Source organism: Opisthocomus hoazin, chromosome Z, assembly GCF_030867145.1.
Source record: "Opisthocomus hoazin isolate bOpiHoa1 chromosome Z, bOpiHoa1.hap1, whole genome shotgun sequence".
NCBI classification, from domain to species: domain Eukaryota; kingdom Metazoa; phylum Chordata; class Aves; order Opisthocomiformes; family Opisthocomidae; genus Opisthocomus; species Opisthocomus hoazin.
The window spans coordinates 15,181,674-15,197,082 of record NC_134454.1 but is presented as its reverse complement, the minus strand read 5'-3'; the positions used below and the strand labels follow the sequence as shown (position 1 = coordinate 15,197,082).

General features: G+C 45.0%; 1 protein-coding gene across 4 annotated transcripts in view; it reads left to right on the top strand.

Moving 5' to 3' along the window:
• EPB41L4A (erythrocyte membrane protein band 4.1 like 4A) overlaps positions 1-15,409 on the top strand; it is a 143,971-nt gene that overhangs the window by 113,879 nt on the left and 14,683 nt on the right. For all 4 annotated transcript variants that reach the window (XM_075411056.1, XM_075411057.1, XM_075411055.1 and 1 more), the window contains 2 exons: positions 755-802; positions 4,886-4,963. In XM_075411056.1, coding sequence (XP_075267171.1) covers positions 755-802; positions 4,886-4,963 — 126 coding nt within the window. The remainder of the gene's footprint in view (positions 1-754; positions 803-4,885; positions 4,964-15,409) is intronic.

The following is a 15,409-nucleotide window of genomic DNA, read 5'->3' as shown; positions in this document are numbered from 1 at the left end:
CTTGTAAGTGTTAACAGCAATGTGTTTCCTGAATGGGTTTTCTGACTCATTGATGTCTTAGCTGTCAGAAGGACTTGTTGGGTTCTGTAAAAACAAAGGAATAGAGATGTGCAGTGCAAAACTGTGTTGTACCAAGAAAAGAACAGTGTTTGTGCGCTGTGCAGTAGGAAATTTTTTGAGATGCAAAGCATTTATCATCTGGGATTTGCATTTGGCTGATCTGCTTGGTGGACAGGTGGTCATGCTAATAGCAAGTTTTCTCTTGGGCCACCACACCAACAAAATGCTTTTGGAAGTCTTATCTCGTATGTGAGACTGTGAAAACTGACAATAGTAGGTAGAGTCTAACCTAATTATGTCTTCCTGAATCTTGGTTTTATTCATGCACTTTCCTTTTTCAACTGTTCAGTAACAATAGCCATGTTGTTTATGCACTCTTTACTGAAAATAAGAGGAAAACATCAGGCTTTGCTATGCTGGAAACAGCAGGAAATTCTAAAGGCTAGCATATGATGCTTAACCTTGCAAGTCAGGGGTTTGCAGTGAGAGCTTGAGTGGGATTATGCCTTTGCAACTTATTTTAGAGGTGTTCTAAAATGTTTAAAACAAGCACATGCCCTTTTTTCTCTGCCTTAAATCATACTGAAAAAACCACAACTTTGTAACGTTTTGTGTTTTTTTTAAAAGATGGGAGTTTTTGTGTGTTTGTATTGTGACCTGATGGTCTCTCATTAAAACTTCCTTAATGTCACAGGAAAAATCAAAACAGTGGTGAAGATTCAGATTTAAAGCAAAGGAGAAGGTAAATATATAATCTATAGAAGCCATGAAATTATAGCAATGGTACTGATCATATTTTAGTTCCCTGCATCCCCTCCCTTCCTTCCCTCTACCCCACCTTCTTAAATGTTTGAAAGCCTTGTTGTGTTCCGCCCATTGAATTTTTTCTGTCCTATCTTACTGTTGCTAAAACACTCTGTAACATAACCTCATTATAGCACAGATTCCTACAAGCTGCCTTGCACATTGTTACTATACCATGCTAGAAGCAGTTTGTGGACGTTTACTAAAGGCTTGTCTGCAACTTGAAAGTCAATTGCAGAAGTTTTAGCTTTTGGATTTTGCATCTGTAGATTTTGTTTGGAGTTCTCCAGCCTCCCAGCCCACTTCTAATTAATCTGTTTTGAAAGCAAGTGTACTATCATTTGAGATGAACTGTCCTGCAGAAGGTTGGTGCAGAGGCATATACAACTTCTTACAATCTTCTCAGTTTTGCATGTTTTGCTGAATTTTTTCTCGAGCTTCCTTTTTTTTCCTGCGCAGTCTTGACTAGTAGTCACATTTCCAAATAAAATGCTGGTGTGAATTCAGGTGTGCCCTTCAACAACTTCAGCTTTTGACAGATTTTTGCATCTGGAGTTCTCTAGTGCCACATTTGCCTGCCATGACTCTGGGCTGTGCTTCTCCTCGTTCCTGTGCTTCTGCCCTGGCTACTGGAAAAAGGAGACAGTGCATTTCAATGTCAGAGTCTGTTGAAGCTTGGAAAGGAGATGTGGCACTCCAAGGATATGAGTCACTGCTGCAGCATGGGAAAGGAGGTCTGGCAGAGATACAAACATCTCGGGGACAATCACAGGAAGTCAGGGAAAGTGCTCGTGTACTTTGCACCTATTATAAGATAACAGATTATTTTTCTGAAGGGTGTTACGATTACAAGGTCTCAGTGATAGTCCCATGGTAGATGTCCAGCACATGAAAATGAGAGGATTTAGTTAGGCATCTCAGGTGGAAAACCCTTGTGCTCAGAAGTGACCTCTTCCTGAAGGCTGTTGCCTGCATTACATTACAAATATAGAGGTTTGTTATTGTATACTGGAACAGTTCTTCTCCACTTCCTTACAATTTTGCTGCTTTTCTCTTATTTTAATTAGAAAACGACTGCACTAGAATAAGCCTTCTCTGTCAACTGTTTCTCTGAAATACCAAATCCTGCAACCCACACCCAAGCCCCTTCCTGGGCTGTATTTATTCTTGCCAAACCGGCTATGCCTTGTTTCTTGCTCCTTGTGTCAGAGCATATAGATACACCAGCCGCAAAACATCAAATGTATTGCGTGACCAAGAAAACATGAGAAAAGGATGAAAGGTACTAAGGTGCTTTGTGATTGTCAGAGGTCAGGATGATCTCCTGTGTTCTTGCACCTGACTTAGGAAACCACCTTTGTTTCCATTTTTGGTATTTCATTCAGTTCAGCAAAAGCTGATGTTTAATATTCAGTGAAAGATAATATTCTGACAGCCAGCATGAGCAGCTGCCACTCAGCTGACAGCTCAGCAGCCCTTCTGTCTCCCCACAGGTGCTTTCCTGACAGGGAACACAAGGTAATTTAATGTGCAGTATCCAAAAGGTGGATCAGATTTCCATTCCTGAAAACCTAGAGAAAGGCTTATCTCGAATTTGAGCAAATAGGATGTTTTATCTTGCCCTTCTCCTGCCACAGTGTGATTGCCTTGGTACCTTATGGAATAAATTGCTTAAATTAGAGTAAGGAAACGAAGTGCTGAGAAATGTAAAAGAACAAAGTCTCTCTTATGACCTGGAAGTGTGAAAGAACAGCATTGCTTGGATGACCTAGGAATGCTGAGATTCAAGATTAGTGGAATATTTATTAAGTATCTGATATGATTGTGAGGAAAAAAAAGGTATACTTTTGGGCATATAAGGTCTGCTGCTGTTCTGGGGTTCTGTTGCTCTGAACTCTCTGAATGTGCTTGAGCCAGTATCTTTTGGACACCATCTTTTAATCTTCTTTCTTCCTTTGGGGTTACATTTTTCTGTAGTAACATACATCTTTCTTATCCCCACTTTCAGCTCTCCCCAGAAATGTGTGTTTTACTTGGAAAACTGGCAGTTATGAGCCTCTTAATAGCTTTAAATTATGACCCATGAAATTTGGAAATTCTGGAGGTTTCTGCTTCTCCTCTGGGGAAACTTCACTTTTCCAAGCCTATTCCCTACATACAATCTGGGCTGAATTGATTTTCCTAGGCTTTGGTTGTCCTATTGTCCTAAAAAAATTTTGTTTGAATGGGAGCTATTTGGGTTAATGATTTCCTAGTTTGGGAGACTGGGGAAACCAGACTCTGTAGACTCTGAGGCATTTAATGACACAGCAATTTGATAAAATCAGCCGTAATTCACTAGTATTATGGGCAACTTCATGAGACTCTCAGCTGTGTCAGAAGGACATCTGCAACAGTGTCCTAATTTCAGAGACAGAGGGTAGAGTGATGTGTCCCTGACCGGGTAGGACACTCAGGGGAGGTCCACGCTGCAGCTGTTCTGTTCTCTAGGAAGTCTCTCTCATCTACTCTCATCCTGTTTGGGTGTTTCTCCCTAAACTGTTAGAATGTGCAGTGAGCAGGTGCTTTTCAGTAGCCTCCAACATTGTCATGAAATGCTTCCCCTTACCTGTTACCTACACCTAATGAACTGCCTTCACTCCTCAGCTTGTTTGAGGTGTAGTTAAATAAATCTGTTCTCTTACAAAAGTAAAGTCATCAAAGAGGACAAGAAAAGCCAGGAGGCATAAGAAACGATAGGTGTCTGCCAGCAGCATCAGTAGTGATCCCCTTTTATCTCCTATTTCATGCCCAGAGACCTCAGAAGAAAAATTCCCTTTTCCATTGCAGCAAAATCATCACTGATTCTAACACCTGATATCCTAAATGCTTCTAGGCCAGCTCATGTTAATACTGGTCAACCTTCCCCATTAGTCAGCTTGGCCATCAGTGCCACAGAGAAACATGTCTTTCTTTGGAGGCATTCAGAGACTGTCATCAAAGTAAAGAATGGCCCAGACCAGGTTTTGATGAGAGTGCCATTTTTTAGGACCTAATCTAGCAGAACAGTGACAGACTCCTGGTCTCTAGAACCAGAGCCCTGACAGCTGGTCTGTCTGCTCCAAAGTGTTGATTGGTGGCAGTGGAGGATTTAAGGGTCTCATAGTAGTGGCCAAGCAATTCTCTCTACTGTGAGGAGTTTACCTGTAGGGAGGCATATGCCTATTTTCTTCTTGAAGTTCATCATCAGCCTGTTCCACCAGTCTTTTTTGGTGATAAATAATCAGAGCCATAAATGTCACCTTACTGTTTGAAGCTTTGCTGTCAGAGGTGATAGGGAAGTAACTGCTTTATTTCTTTTTCCTCACATGATGCACCATCTTTGTAGCTGTGCATCGGGTCATCCCAAAGCTGTGCCGATATGCACGCCTGCCAATGTGTGCATTTCAGCCTTCCTGTATTTATAAAGATTAGCAGAATCATAGTGTTAGTGGTGTTTCTTCTATACTGCCTGACACCTGAAAAATGATGTGAATTTATTAGAAGGCAGATGGAAGTTGAGGTGAATAGAAAAAGACAGGTCTGATGACCATTTTGTTTTGTTAGCAAAACCAGAATTACTGTATCATTTCTGTTGGGTGTCCCACAATATGCAAGAAGAAAAGAGCCAGAATGCATACAGTTTAAAGATAAAACATTTTACACCTCAAAGAAATGTTTCACTGTGGCATATACACAAAGAATGCTGAGAGATAAAAAAAAACAACCCAAACAAACAAAAATGCAGTGCAGTGATTCAAAAGGCAGATAGCACTCACTTGACACTGCACTCTGGGTGCACCAGTTTTGAAGCAGTTATTCCCAGTCAATTAATGAGAAAAAGATAATATGACTTTCAAGCGTAGACAAGCCCTCTAAAGTCTTTTAATGCTGATTTTCCTAGTAATGTCTTTCCAGTGTTGTTCATTCCTTGTTTAGAACTTCAGTAGTTTTGATGTTAGTGGATAAATTAATCTTGAGATGTTGCTTTTCTCCTCTCCAGATCACGGTCTCGCTGTAACACCAGCAGCGGCAGTGAATCAGAAAATTCCAACAGAGATCATCGGAAGAAGAGAAACAGGTGACCTTCATGTATTTTAGACATAGCGAGATGAAACACAAAAGGGGATGGATTTTCTGAGCTACACCTGGTAAAGAAGGAATCTAATCTGTTTTATATGTATACAGTCCTCCTGAGGCAGCCTCAGGTCCTTTTTTGGATAAGAGAGATAATTGCCAAAACACATGTACATCATAGGTGTATGCACTGAGTGCATACCCTCCTGCTGCTTGGGAAGAGCTCATTAATGAACTGCAAAATCAAATATAGGGCACACTTACAAAAGACTTGCAATATTGATGCAAATGAAGTGGATAACGGTGATGACAAGATATTCACAGGATAGATACTTCAGTACCTCAAAAATCTCAAGTGCAGAATTTTAGCTGAAAATAAGCTTTCAAGGAGAACAGTAAACATATTTTAATGGATCTGAAACTCAATGTTGTTTTTAAAAACATGCATTTAGTTGTATAAGTATTTTTATTTTCCAAAATGTAATGTGTGGGCCTAAACCTAAAATGTGTACAGAATCAGCTTTTAATAGGACAACAGGAGTTAATATCCAAGTTTTGTTTTTTATATTCTATTTTTCTTGTTGCTGATATGAAAAAGTTAACATAAATACTGATCTATTGTAGCAATAAATTTCCTTTAAAACTGCAACTTTTATGTTGCACTTGAGACAACAGCATTTGAGACTTATTTATGAAAATGCATTTTTAAAAAGCACGTAGAATTTCTTCATGCTGCATAAACACAGCATAAGAGAAATGGGACAAAAGAGGAATTGTTTAAGGCAAATATTTCTAAGAAGCTGTCTGCACAAGCTGCCATAGTTACTTGTTGTCTCACATGCAGTACTATGAGTGATAAATGATATTCAGATATTTGGAAGCTCTTAGAAATAATTATATGCTAGATAGTGGTGCAGAAGTATGCAGTATAATGGTATTTTAAGCATGACTCGTCGTAGTTAGAGATGCTAAAAAATCGTTGTGACATTCTAATGGGCTGGTATAAAGCATATCTGAACCATGAGATTTCTTTGGAGTTTACTTAAATTAAAGCACAGTCTTGTGAGATACTCGGCTAACAATAACCTAGTGTGCATGGAAAATTTGTTTTCCAGGTGAGCTCTGAAGTTTGAATGAAATGCTGAGTATAGTTTCAGTGATCAGTAGGTAAATGGTATTTTGTATCCTTTTCTCTAAGAACACTCTTGCCAGGTTTTTTCTCCTGTGAAACTCCTTGTTCAGGGAGCGACACAAGCAAGTGAAAGAAACTAGAGACTGACCACATGAGTGTTTTTAAGAGCTTATTGCAATATAAAGAAGAATTGTAAGAAGGATTAAGTACTGCTTATCATTTTCTGAAGAATGAAGGGGCCTTTACCAACCTTTCCTCACCTCATGGAAAAGTGCTTAAAATTAAAAAGAGAAAAAATCAGTTTGTTTGGATTGTTTTTATGTTTTTCACATTTTCAGAAACGTAAGATATATCAAAAATGCTGATGTTGCAGCATGTCTTACTCTTAGGTGGTCACTTGAAATCAGACCAGATAAAAAGTCATTATCAGTGTTAAAGTAAACAGGTACTAAATGAGGTGGAGGTCTAAGACTTGTTCCTTGTCATCAGGTGCAGGAAAACCACCAGTCATAATGAATTCCTGCATTTTGTTGGCAGCCACAGCAGGAATATAATAAGCTGAAAGGGAACAGGCACTGAATAGCTTTCCTGTTAGCAGAGGTGAGGCAGCTCTAACAGGGTTAAATGGGACAGTATAATGAGGCTTGCAACTGCTGTTACTCAAGTTTTACCTGTTGCACAGATTAATACTAATTTATTTCCCAGTACAATAATCAGGTCTCTGGCACAAGCAGACACAAAGTTGTATTGTTGTATTGAAATAAAATGACTGAATACTCACATTACCCAAAAGGATCTGCTTCTGATCCTAGAAGAGTAGAATATATTGTTCACATGAGATCACTGTGAACTATTTATCAGATGAAGACAAATTATCAGAGAAAAACAGAAGTGCCAGTGAGAACTTCTGAAGGTGCAACACAGGAAAAGTTTGAGAAGAAACTCTTTAGTTGATCTCTATCAGTCTTTGAGGTTTTACTTCTTCATATGAATGCTTTATCCTAAGCAGATGTTCATACAAAATTGACGAAGAACCTAGGATGAGTATATTTCTATCATAGAAAAAAGTATTTGCTTTTTTTAATGCTGTGGTCAAAATTTATTGTGTGGGTAAAAATGTATTAAGCTAGTAGACAACGTGTACTGGAGCATAGTCTTCTACTTGACTACACTTAGAAGATCCATCTGATCAGAATCGTAGAATGACTGAATGGTTGAGGTTGGCAGGGTCTTCTGGAGGTTATCTGGTCCAACACCCCTGCTCAACATGGCTCCCTAGAGCCAGTTGCCCAGAACCATTCCCAGACAACTGTTGAATCATCTCCAAGGATGGAAACTCCACCACCTCCCTGGCCACCCTGTGCCAGTGCTCAGTCACCCTCACGGTGAAAAAGTGTTTCCTGATGTTTGGGAGGAACCTCCTGAGTTTCAGTCTGTGCCCGTTGCCTCTGGTCCTGTCACTGGGCACCACTGAAGAGAGCCTGGCTCTGTCCTCTCTGCACCCTCCCTGCAGGTATTTATAGACATTGACGAGATCCCTCCCGATCCTTCCCTTCTCCAGGCTGAACAGTCCCAGCTCTCTCAGCCTTTGCTTCTAGGAGAGATGCTCCAGTCCCTTCATCTTGGTAGCCCTTGGCTGGACTCTATCCAGTGTGTCCATGTCTCTCTTGTACTGGGGAGCCCAGCAAGGGACCCAGCACTCCAGGTGTGGCCTCACCACTGCTGAATAGACAGAAAGGATCCGCTCCCTCAACCTGCTGGCAATAATTTGCCTAATGCTTCCAGGATACCATTCAGCTTCTTTCCTGCAAGGGCATGTTGCTGGCTCATGTTCAACTTTGTGTCCACTGGGATGCCCATGTCCTTTTCTGCCAAGCTGCTTTCCAGTTGGACAGCCCTCAGCCTGTACTGGTGTCTGGGGTTGTTCCACCCCAGGTGTTGGACTTTGCACTTTCACTTGTTGAACTGCATGAGGTTCCTGTTGGCCCTTTTCTCCTGCCTGTCGTCTCTCTGGATGGCAGCACAACTGTCTGGTGTATCACACCCTCCTCCCAGTTTGGTGTCATCTGCAGACTTGCTGGGGGTGCACCCTGCCCCATCATCCAGCTCATTGATGAAGATGTTAAACAGATTTGGACCCAGTATTGACCCCTGGGGTGCACTGCTAGTTACTGGCCTCCAACCAGACTTCGTGCCACTGATCACCATCCTCTGTATCTGGCTGTTTCCAATGCACCTCGCTGTTTGCTCATCCAGCCCATACTTCAACAGCTTCTTTATGAGGATCCTGTGGGATCCTCCTGCCTCGTTCAGCAGTGGGCCTAACCTTTGTCTTGTAACCTGTTGTTGCTCTTCTTGTTGCCTTTGAAATTCCTGGCCAGATTCAATTCCATTTGAGCTTTGGCTTTCTTAACCTCATTCCTGCATGCTTGGACAATGTCTCTGTATTCCCCCCACATTAGCTGCCCTTGCTTTCACCTTCTGCATGCTTCCTTTTTGTGTTTGAGTTTTGCCAAGAGCTCCTTGTTTATCCATGCAGGCCTCCAGGCATTTTTGCCTGACTTTCTGCTTGCTACTCCTGCTTCTTTTGAGCTTGGAGGAGGTGATCCTTGAATATTAACCAGCTTTCTTGGGCCCCTTTTCCCTCCAGGGCTTTATCCCACTGGACTTTTCCAAGGAGATCTTTGAAGAGGCCAGAGCCTGCTCTCTTGAAGTCCAGGGCTGTGATCTTGTTTTTCGCCCTCCTCTCAGGGTCCTGAATTCCACCATCTCATAGTCACTGCAGTCAAGGCTGCCTTCAAACTTCACATCCCCAATGAGCCCCTCGTTGTACATTGTACATGGTAACTCTATGCTCAAATATTTTTAATGAGAATCAAGTCTTCAGAGTTGCATGTCTTAAGAGAGTCTATGATTGCTTGCGATCCTATTGCCTGAAATGGGGAAAAAACATCTCTAAGTCAACTGATGAGTGATGACAGTCTTATGACTTTCCATTTTACCATCAAGTCCACCTGCAAACGATGCCTTATTTGTCCCTGTGATAGCTATTAATCTCAAATGGATTTATTTCACATGCCAGTAACAAGGATTTTTTCTCAATAAGGCATAAATCAACTTGTTCCCTTGTGTGAGCAAAAAGTGAAAAGAATGAAAGGAAAGTTGCAATGGACTTGGAGTACAAATGCCAGCCTCCACCCTAGTTTTATTACTGAGTGTGATGTCATATGGCATGGGATATGCCTTTGGTCAGTTGGGGAAATCATGCCTGACCAATCTAATAGCTTTCTACGATGACATGACTGGCTGGGTAGACGAAGGGAGAGCCGTGGATGTTGTCTACCTGGACTTCAGCAAGGCTTTCGACACAATCTCCCATGATATCCTCCTAGGGAAGCTGAGGAAGTGTGGGCTGGATGAGTGGTCGGTGAAGTGGATAGAGAACTGGCTGAATGGCAGAACTCAGAGGGCTGTCATCAGCGGCGCTGAGTCTAGTTGGAGGCTGGTAACAAGTGATGTCCCCCAGGGGTCAGTACTGGGCCCAGTCTTATTTAACTTCTTCATCAACGACCTGGATGAAGAGTTAGAATGTACCCTCAGCAAGTTTGCTGATGACACCAAACTGAGAGGTGTGGTAGACACACCGGAAGGCTGTGCTGCCATTCAGCGTGACCTGGACAGGCTGGAAAGCTGGGCAGAGAGGAACCTGATGAGGTTCAACAAAGGCAAATGCAGGGTCCTGCACCTGGGGAGGAACAACCTCATGCACCAGTACAGGCTTGGGGTGGACCTGCTGGAGAGCAGCTCTGCGGAGAGAGACCTGGGTGTCCTGGTGGACGACAGGTTAACCATGCGCCAGCAGTGTGCCCTGGCTGCCAAGAAAGCCAATGGGATCCTGGGGTGCATCAAGAAGAGTGTGGCCAGCAGGACAAGGGAGGTTCTCCTTCCCCTCTACACTGCCCTGGTGAGGCCCCATCTGGAGTACTGTGTCCAGTTCTGGGCTCCCCAGTTCAAGAAAGATGAAGAGCTACTGGAGAGAGTCCAGCGGAGGGCTACGAGGATGATGAGGGCACTGGAACATCTCCCCTACGAGGAGAGGCTGAGGGAGCTGGGCTTGTTCAGCCTGAAGAAGAGAAGGCTGCGAGGGGACCTTATAAATGCTTATAAATATCTGAAGGGTGGGTGTCAGGAGGATGGGGCCAAGCTCTTTTTAGTGGTGCCCAGTGACAGGACAAGGGGCAATGGGCACAAACTGAGGCACAGGAAGTTCCGTCTGAACATGAGGAGGAACTTCTTCCCTCTGAGGGTGACGGAGCCCTGGCACAGGCTGCCCAGGGAGGTTGTGGAGTCTCCTTCTCTGGAGATATTCAAGCCCCGCCTGGACAAGGTCCTGTGCAGCCTGCTGTAGGTGACCCTGCTTCGGCAGGGGGGTTGGACTAGATGACCCACAGAGGTCCCTTCCAACCCCTACCATTCTGTGATTCTGTGATTCTGTGGTTCTGTGGGTCAGCTGTCCCAGCTGTGTCCACTCCCAACTCCTTGTGGACCCGCAGGCTGCTCTCTGGCAGGGCAGTCTGAGGAGCAGAAAAGGCCTTGACTCCGTGTAAGCACTGCTCAGCAATAACTAAAACATCCCTGTATTACCAACACTGTGTTCAGCACAAATCTAAACCAGCCCCATACTAGCTACTACGAAGAAAATTAACTCTACCCCAGCCAAAACCAGCATATCTTGTCATCTCTGTTGCCAAACAGCTAAAGATTTTGCCCCAAAATTGTTATGATTTAATCATTGCATGTAAATAATGCATTTTATGTAGAGATTGTGTTACCTTGGTCATCCTTTACATTGTTATATGTGAGCATAGTACCTTTCTTCGCAGCTGCAGAATGAATGCTTTATTTCTTTGTATCTCCATCTAGTAGAGTTCTGCTGTGGTACAATGGTACTTTGAGTGTGCTGACACTGCTTGTTTTTCATAGCTACCATCCTACTTTATGTGTTTAGATTTTCGATATTTTGCTCAAATTAAAGAGATAAATAATAGTCACGAATACTGTTGTATGTTACAGGAAGTAGAAGAAAGGAGGCAGAGTAGAAATATGAAATAACTGGGGGTAAATGAATGCATTGCTAAGGACTGTGCTTGCCATGCAGCAGTAGATGCTAATCTACTGTGTCAGTAGAATGGACCAGAGCAGAAATGATGTGTTTACTCCCTTAACGAGAGGTCATCTGCAGTTAGCGTGCAAGTGTGGCTTCAAACACAGAGGTGCAGGATCTCATGTACTCTGTGCCGGACTACAGACCTTGTGCTCTGCTGTGTTGTGTGGGTTTCCTGAGAAGAGTGAAAAGCTCTTGGTTATTTTATGGCAAGCATCTGAACGCCTCCTTCAGAGCACAGTTGTCTACTTGACCTGTTAGGAGTTGCTGTTTGGGAGAGACAGGACTAGGTACTGGCAAGTGGGCAGACCCACCACCCATGGCAGCAGCGCTGGTCTGGCAGCCGCATGTCTTCTTTTTGTACAAGTGACTGCCATATGTGCAAGGCAGTTGATAGTCGTTATACCATATGGGGCGATTGCTGTCTCCACAAATTGGATTATTTGGCATAAAAATCACAATTCATTACTTATTGCTGCGTGAGTTCTTCTACTAAATCCTTAGACAGAAGTTTGTGTTAATCCATGTCACCAGATTAGAGGTTTAAAAAGACTTGCTTAGAAATCAAAACCTGATGTTGCGGTCTTCTCCAGATGCTCAGTACCATTTGGTAGAGTTGTGGCCGTCTACAGTAGTTGTGGATCCAGCTCAAAATTCATTATGCGTGTGAGAGAAGATCTGATTAAAGGAAAAGCAACAGCCTGCATAGCCAGTTTAGCCTGATACAGTTCAAAACTCAAGGAGAAGGGTGCATCTGTAGTGAACAGCAACAACGACAGCATGCTTTGCATTTCCTATCAGTTAGTCTCCAGTGTAATCCCTATATCTTTGTTGGCTTGTTTCTTTGTTTTACCTGTCAGTCTTCCCTGTTTTTGTTAAGCTTCTCTGGTTTCTTCAGTATGCCAGTCATACCGTCCTATCAGAGAACCCACCCTTTGAGTGATATTTTCCAGGGTTGTTTCTAAATCCTCCCTGAACTTTAAATTCACTGCTGTGACCAAGCACACCCATTTGTTCCACCTTAGCAGTTCGTCGCACCATTCATATCTGCAAGCCCAAAACTGTGTAGCATCTGTAGAGCTTCGAATGGCCAAACGCTGGCACACCGGTTGGCCTGGCTGGTTGTGTTATTGTAGTGTCACTTCAGCCTGCTAACAAACGTGCTGAATTTAGAGGATTTTGGCATTTGGTTTAATCTGTACTACATTCCAGTAATGAATTTAAAATCTAAAAAAAAGAAGAAATGAAACGCGTATCATGTGTATCAGACCAACAAGGAGAGGTGGGGGAGTTGCTCTATATGTGAGGGAGCAACTGGAATGCATTGAGCTTGGCCTGGGGGCAAGTGAAGAAGGAGTTGAAAGCTTGTGGGTTAGAATTAAGGGACAGGCTCACACAGGTGACATTACGGTGGGTGTATACTATAGGCCACCTGACCAGGAGGAGGAGGTTGATGAGGCCTTCTACAGGCAGCTGCAAGCAGCCTCACAGTCACAGGCCCTGGTTCTCATGGGGGACTTCAACCACCCTGACATCACCTGGGAAGACCATAAAGCTAGGCAGGCGCAATCCAGGAGGTTCCTACAGACCATCGGTGATAACTTTCTGATGCAAGTGGTGGAGGAACCAACAAGGAAAGGTGTGCTGGACCTCGTGTTAACAAACAAGGAGGGACTGGTGGAGGACGTGAAGGTTGGAGGTAGACTCGGCTGCAGTGACCATGAAATGGTCGAGTTCAGGATCCTGCGTGGAGGAAGCAGGGCGATAAGCAGGATCAAAACCCTGGACCTCAGGAGGGCTGACTTCGCCCTCTTCAAGGAGCTACTGGGAGGAATCCCGTGGGCCAGGGCTCTCGAAGGCAGGGGGGTCCAAGAGTGCTGGTCGCTTTTTAAACAACACTTCTTCCATGCACAGGAGCAATGCATCCCCCTGAGAAAGAAATTTAGCAAAGGAGGCAGGAGACCTGCATGGTTAAACAAGGAGCTTCTAGCGGAGATCAGGCAGAAGAGAAAGGTCCATGGAATGTGGAAAGAGGGACAGGCCACTTGGGAAGAGTACAGAAATGTAGTGAGAGCATGCAGGGATGCGACGAGGAAGGCCAAGGCTCACCTGGAATTGAAGCTGGCAAGGGATGTCAAAAACAACAAGAAGGGCTTCTTCAACTACATCAGCAGCAAAAGGAAGGCTAGGGACAACGTGGGGCCGCTGCTGAATGAGGAGGGTGTCCTGGTGACGGAGGATGCGGAGAAGGCAGAGCTACTGAATGCCTTCTTTGCTGCAGTCTTCAGTGCTAAGACTGGCCCTCAGGAATCCCAGGCCCCGGAGGTAAGAGATGAAGCCTACAAAGAGAACGACTTTCCCTTGGTCGAGGAGGACTGTGTGAGGGATCGCTTAAGCGATCTGGACGTCCACAAATCCATGGGCCCCGATGGAATGCACCCACGAGTGCTGAGGGAGCTGGCGGATGTCATTGCTGAGCCACTCTCCATCATCTTTGAGAGGTCCTGGAGGACTGGAGAGGTGCCCGAGGACTGGAGAAAGGCCAATGTCACTCCAATCTTCAAAAAGGGCAAGAAGGAGCACCCAGGGAACTACAGGCCGGTCAGCCTCACCTCCATCCCGGGAAAGGTGATGGAGCAGCTTATCCTGGAGGCCATCATGAAGCAAGTGGAAGAAAAGAAGGTTATCAGGAGTAGTCAGCATGGATTCACCAAGGGGAAATCATGCCTGACCAATCTGATAGCTTTCTACGATGACATGACTGGCTGGGTAGACGAAGGGAGAGCCGTGGATGTTATCTACCTTGACTTCAGCAAGGCTTTCGACACAGTCTCCCATGATATCCTCCTGGGGAAGCTGAGGAAGTGTGGGCTGGATGAGTGGTCGGTGAAGTGGATAGAGAACTGGCTGAATGGCAGAACTCAGAGGGTTGTCGTCAGCGGCGCTGAGTCTAGTTGGAGGCTGGTGACAAGTGGTGTCCCTCAGGGGTCAGTACTGGGCCCAGTCTTGTTTAACTTCTTCATCAACGACCTGGATGAAGAGTTAGAATGTACCCTCAGCAAGTTTGCTGATGACACCAAACTGGGAGGTGTGGTAGATACACCAGAAGGCTGTGCTGCCATTCAGCGTGACCTGGATAGGCTGGAAAGTTGGGCAGAGAGGAACCTGATGAGGTTCAACAAGGGCAAGTGCAGGGTCCTGCACCTGGGGAGGAACAACCTCATGCACCAGTACAGGCTTGGGGTGGACCTGCTGGAGAGCAGCTCTGCGGAGAGGGACCTGGGTGTCCTGGTGGATGACAGGTTAACCATGAGCCAGCAGTGTGCCCTGGCTGCCAAGAAAGCCAATGGGATCCTGGGGTGCATCAAGAAGAGTGTGGCCAGCAGGACAAGGGAGGTTCTCCTTCCCCTCTACACTGCCCTGGTGAGGCCTCATCTGGAGTACTGTGTCCAGTTCTGGGCTCCCCAGTTCAAGAAGGATGAAGAGCTACTGGAGAGAGTCCAGCGGAGGCCTACAAGGATGGTGAGGGGACTGGAGCATCTCCACTACGAGGAGAGGTTGAGGGAACTGGGCTTGTTCAGCCTGAAGAAGAGAAGGCTGCGAGGGGACCTTATAAATGCCTACAAATATCTGAAGGGTGGGTGTCAGGAGGATGGGGCCAGACTCTTTTCAGTGGTGCCCAGTGACAGGACAAGGGGCAATGGGCACAAACTGAGGCACAGGAAGTTCCGTCTGAACATGAGGAAGAACTTCTTCCCTCTGTGCATAAAGGAGCACTGGAACAGGCTGCCCAGGGAGGTTGTGGAATCTCCCTCTCTGGAGATATTCAAGCCCCGCCTGGACAAGGTCCTGTGCAGCCTGCTGTAGGTGACCCTGCTTCGGCAGGGGGGTTGGACTACATGACCCACAGAGGTCCCTTCCAACCCCTACCCTTCAGTGATTCTGTGATTCTGTGATTCTTTCTCCAGCAAGAGCAGGAAGAGCAGGAAGTCATTTATGTTGTTTAGAAGCACACAAGCAGAGACAGGGGTCAAAGCCACAGAGGATGGTGCAGAAGGGGTGCAGTGGCGGGAGTGTATGTGTCTGGGGCGGCCAGGGAGACCTGCATGCATTCTGGGCTTTGTTGCAGGTCAGGGTGAAGAAACTGCTTTCTC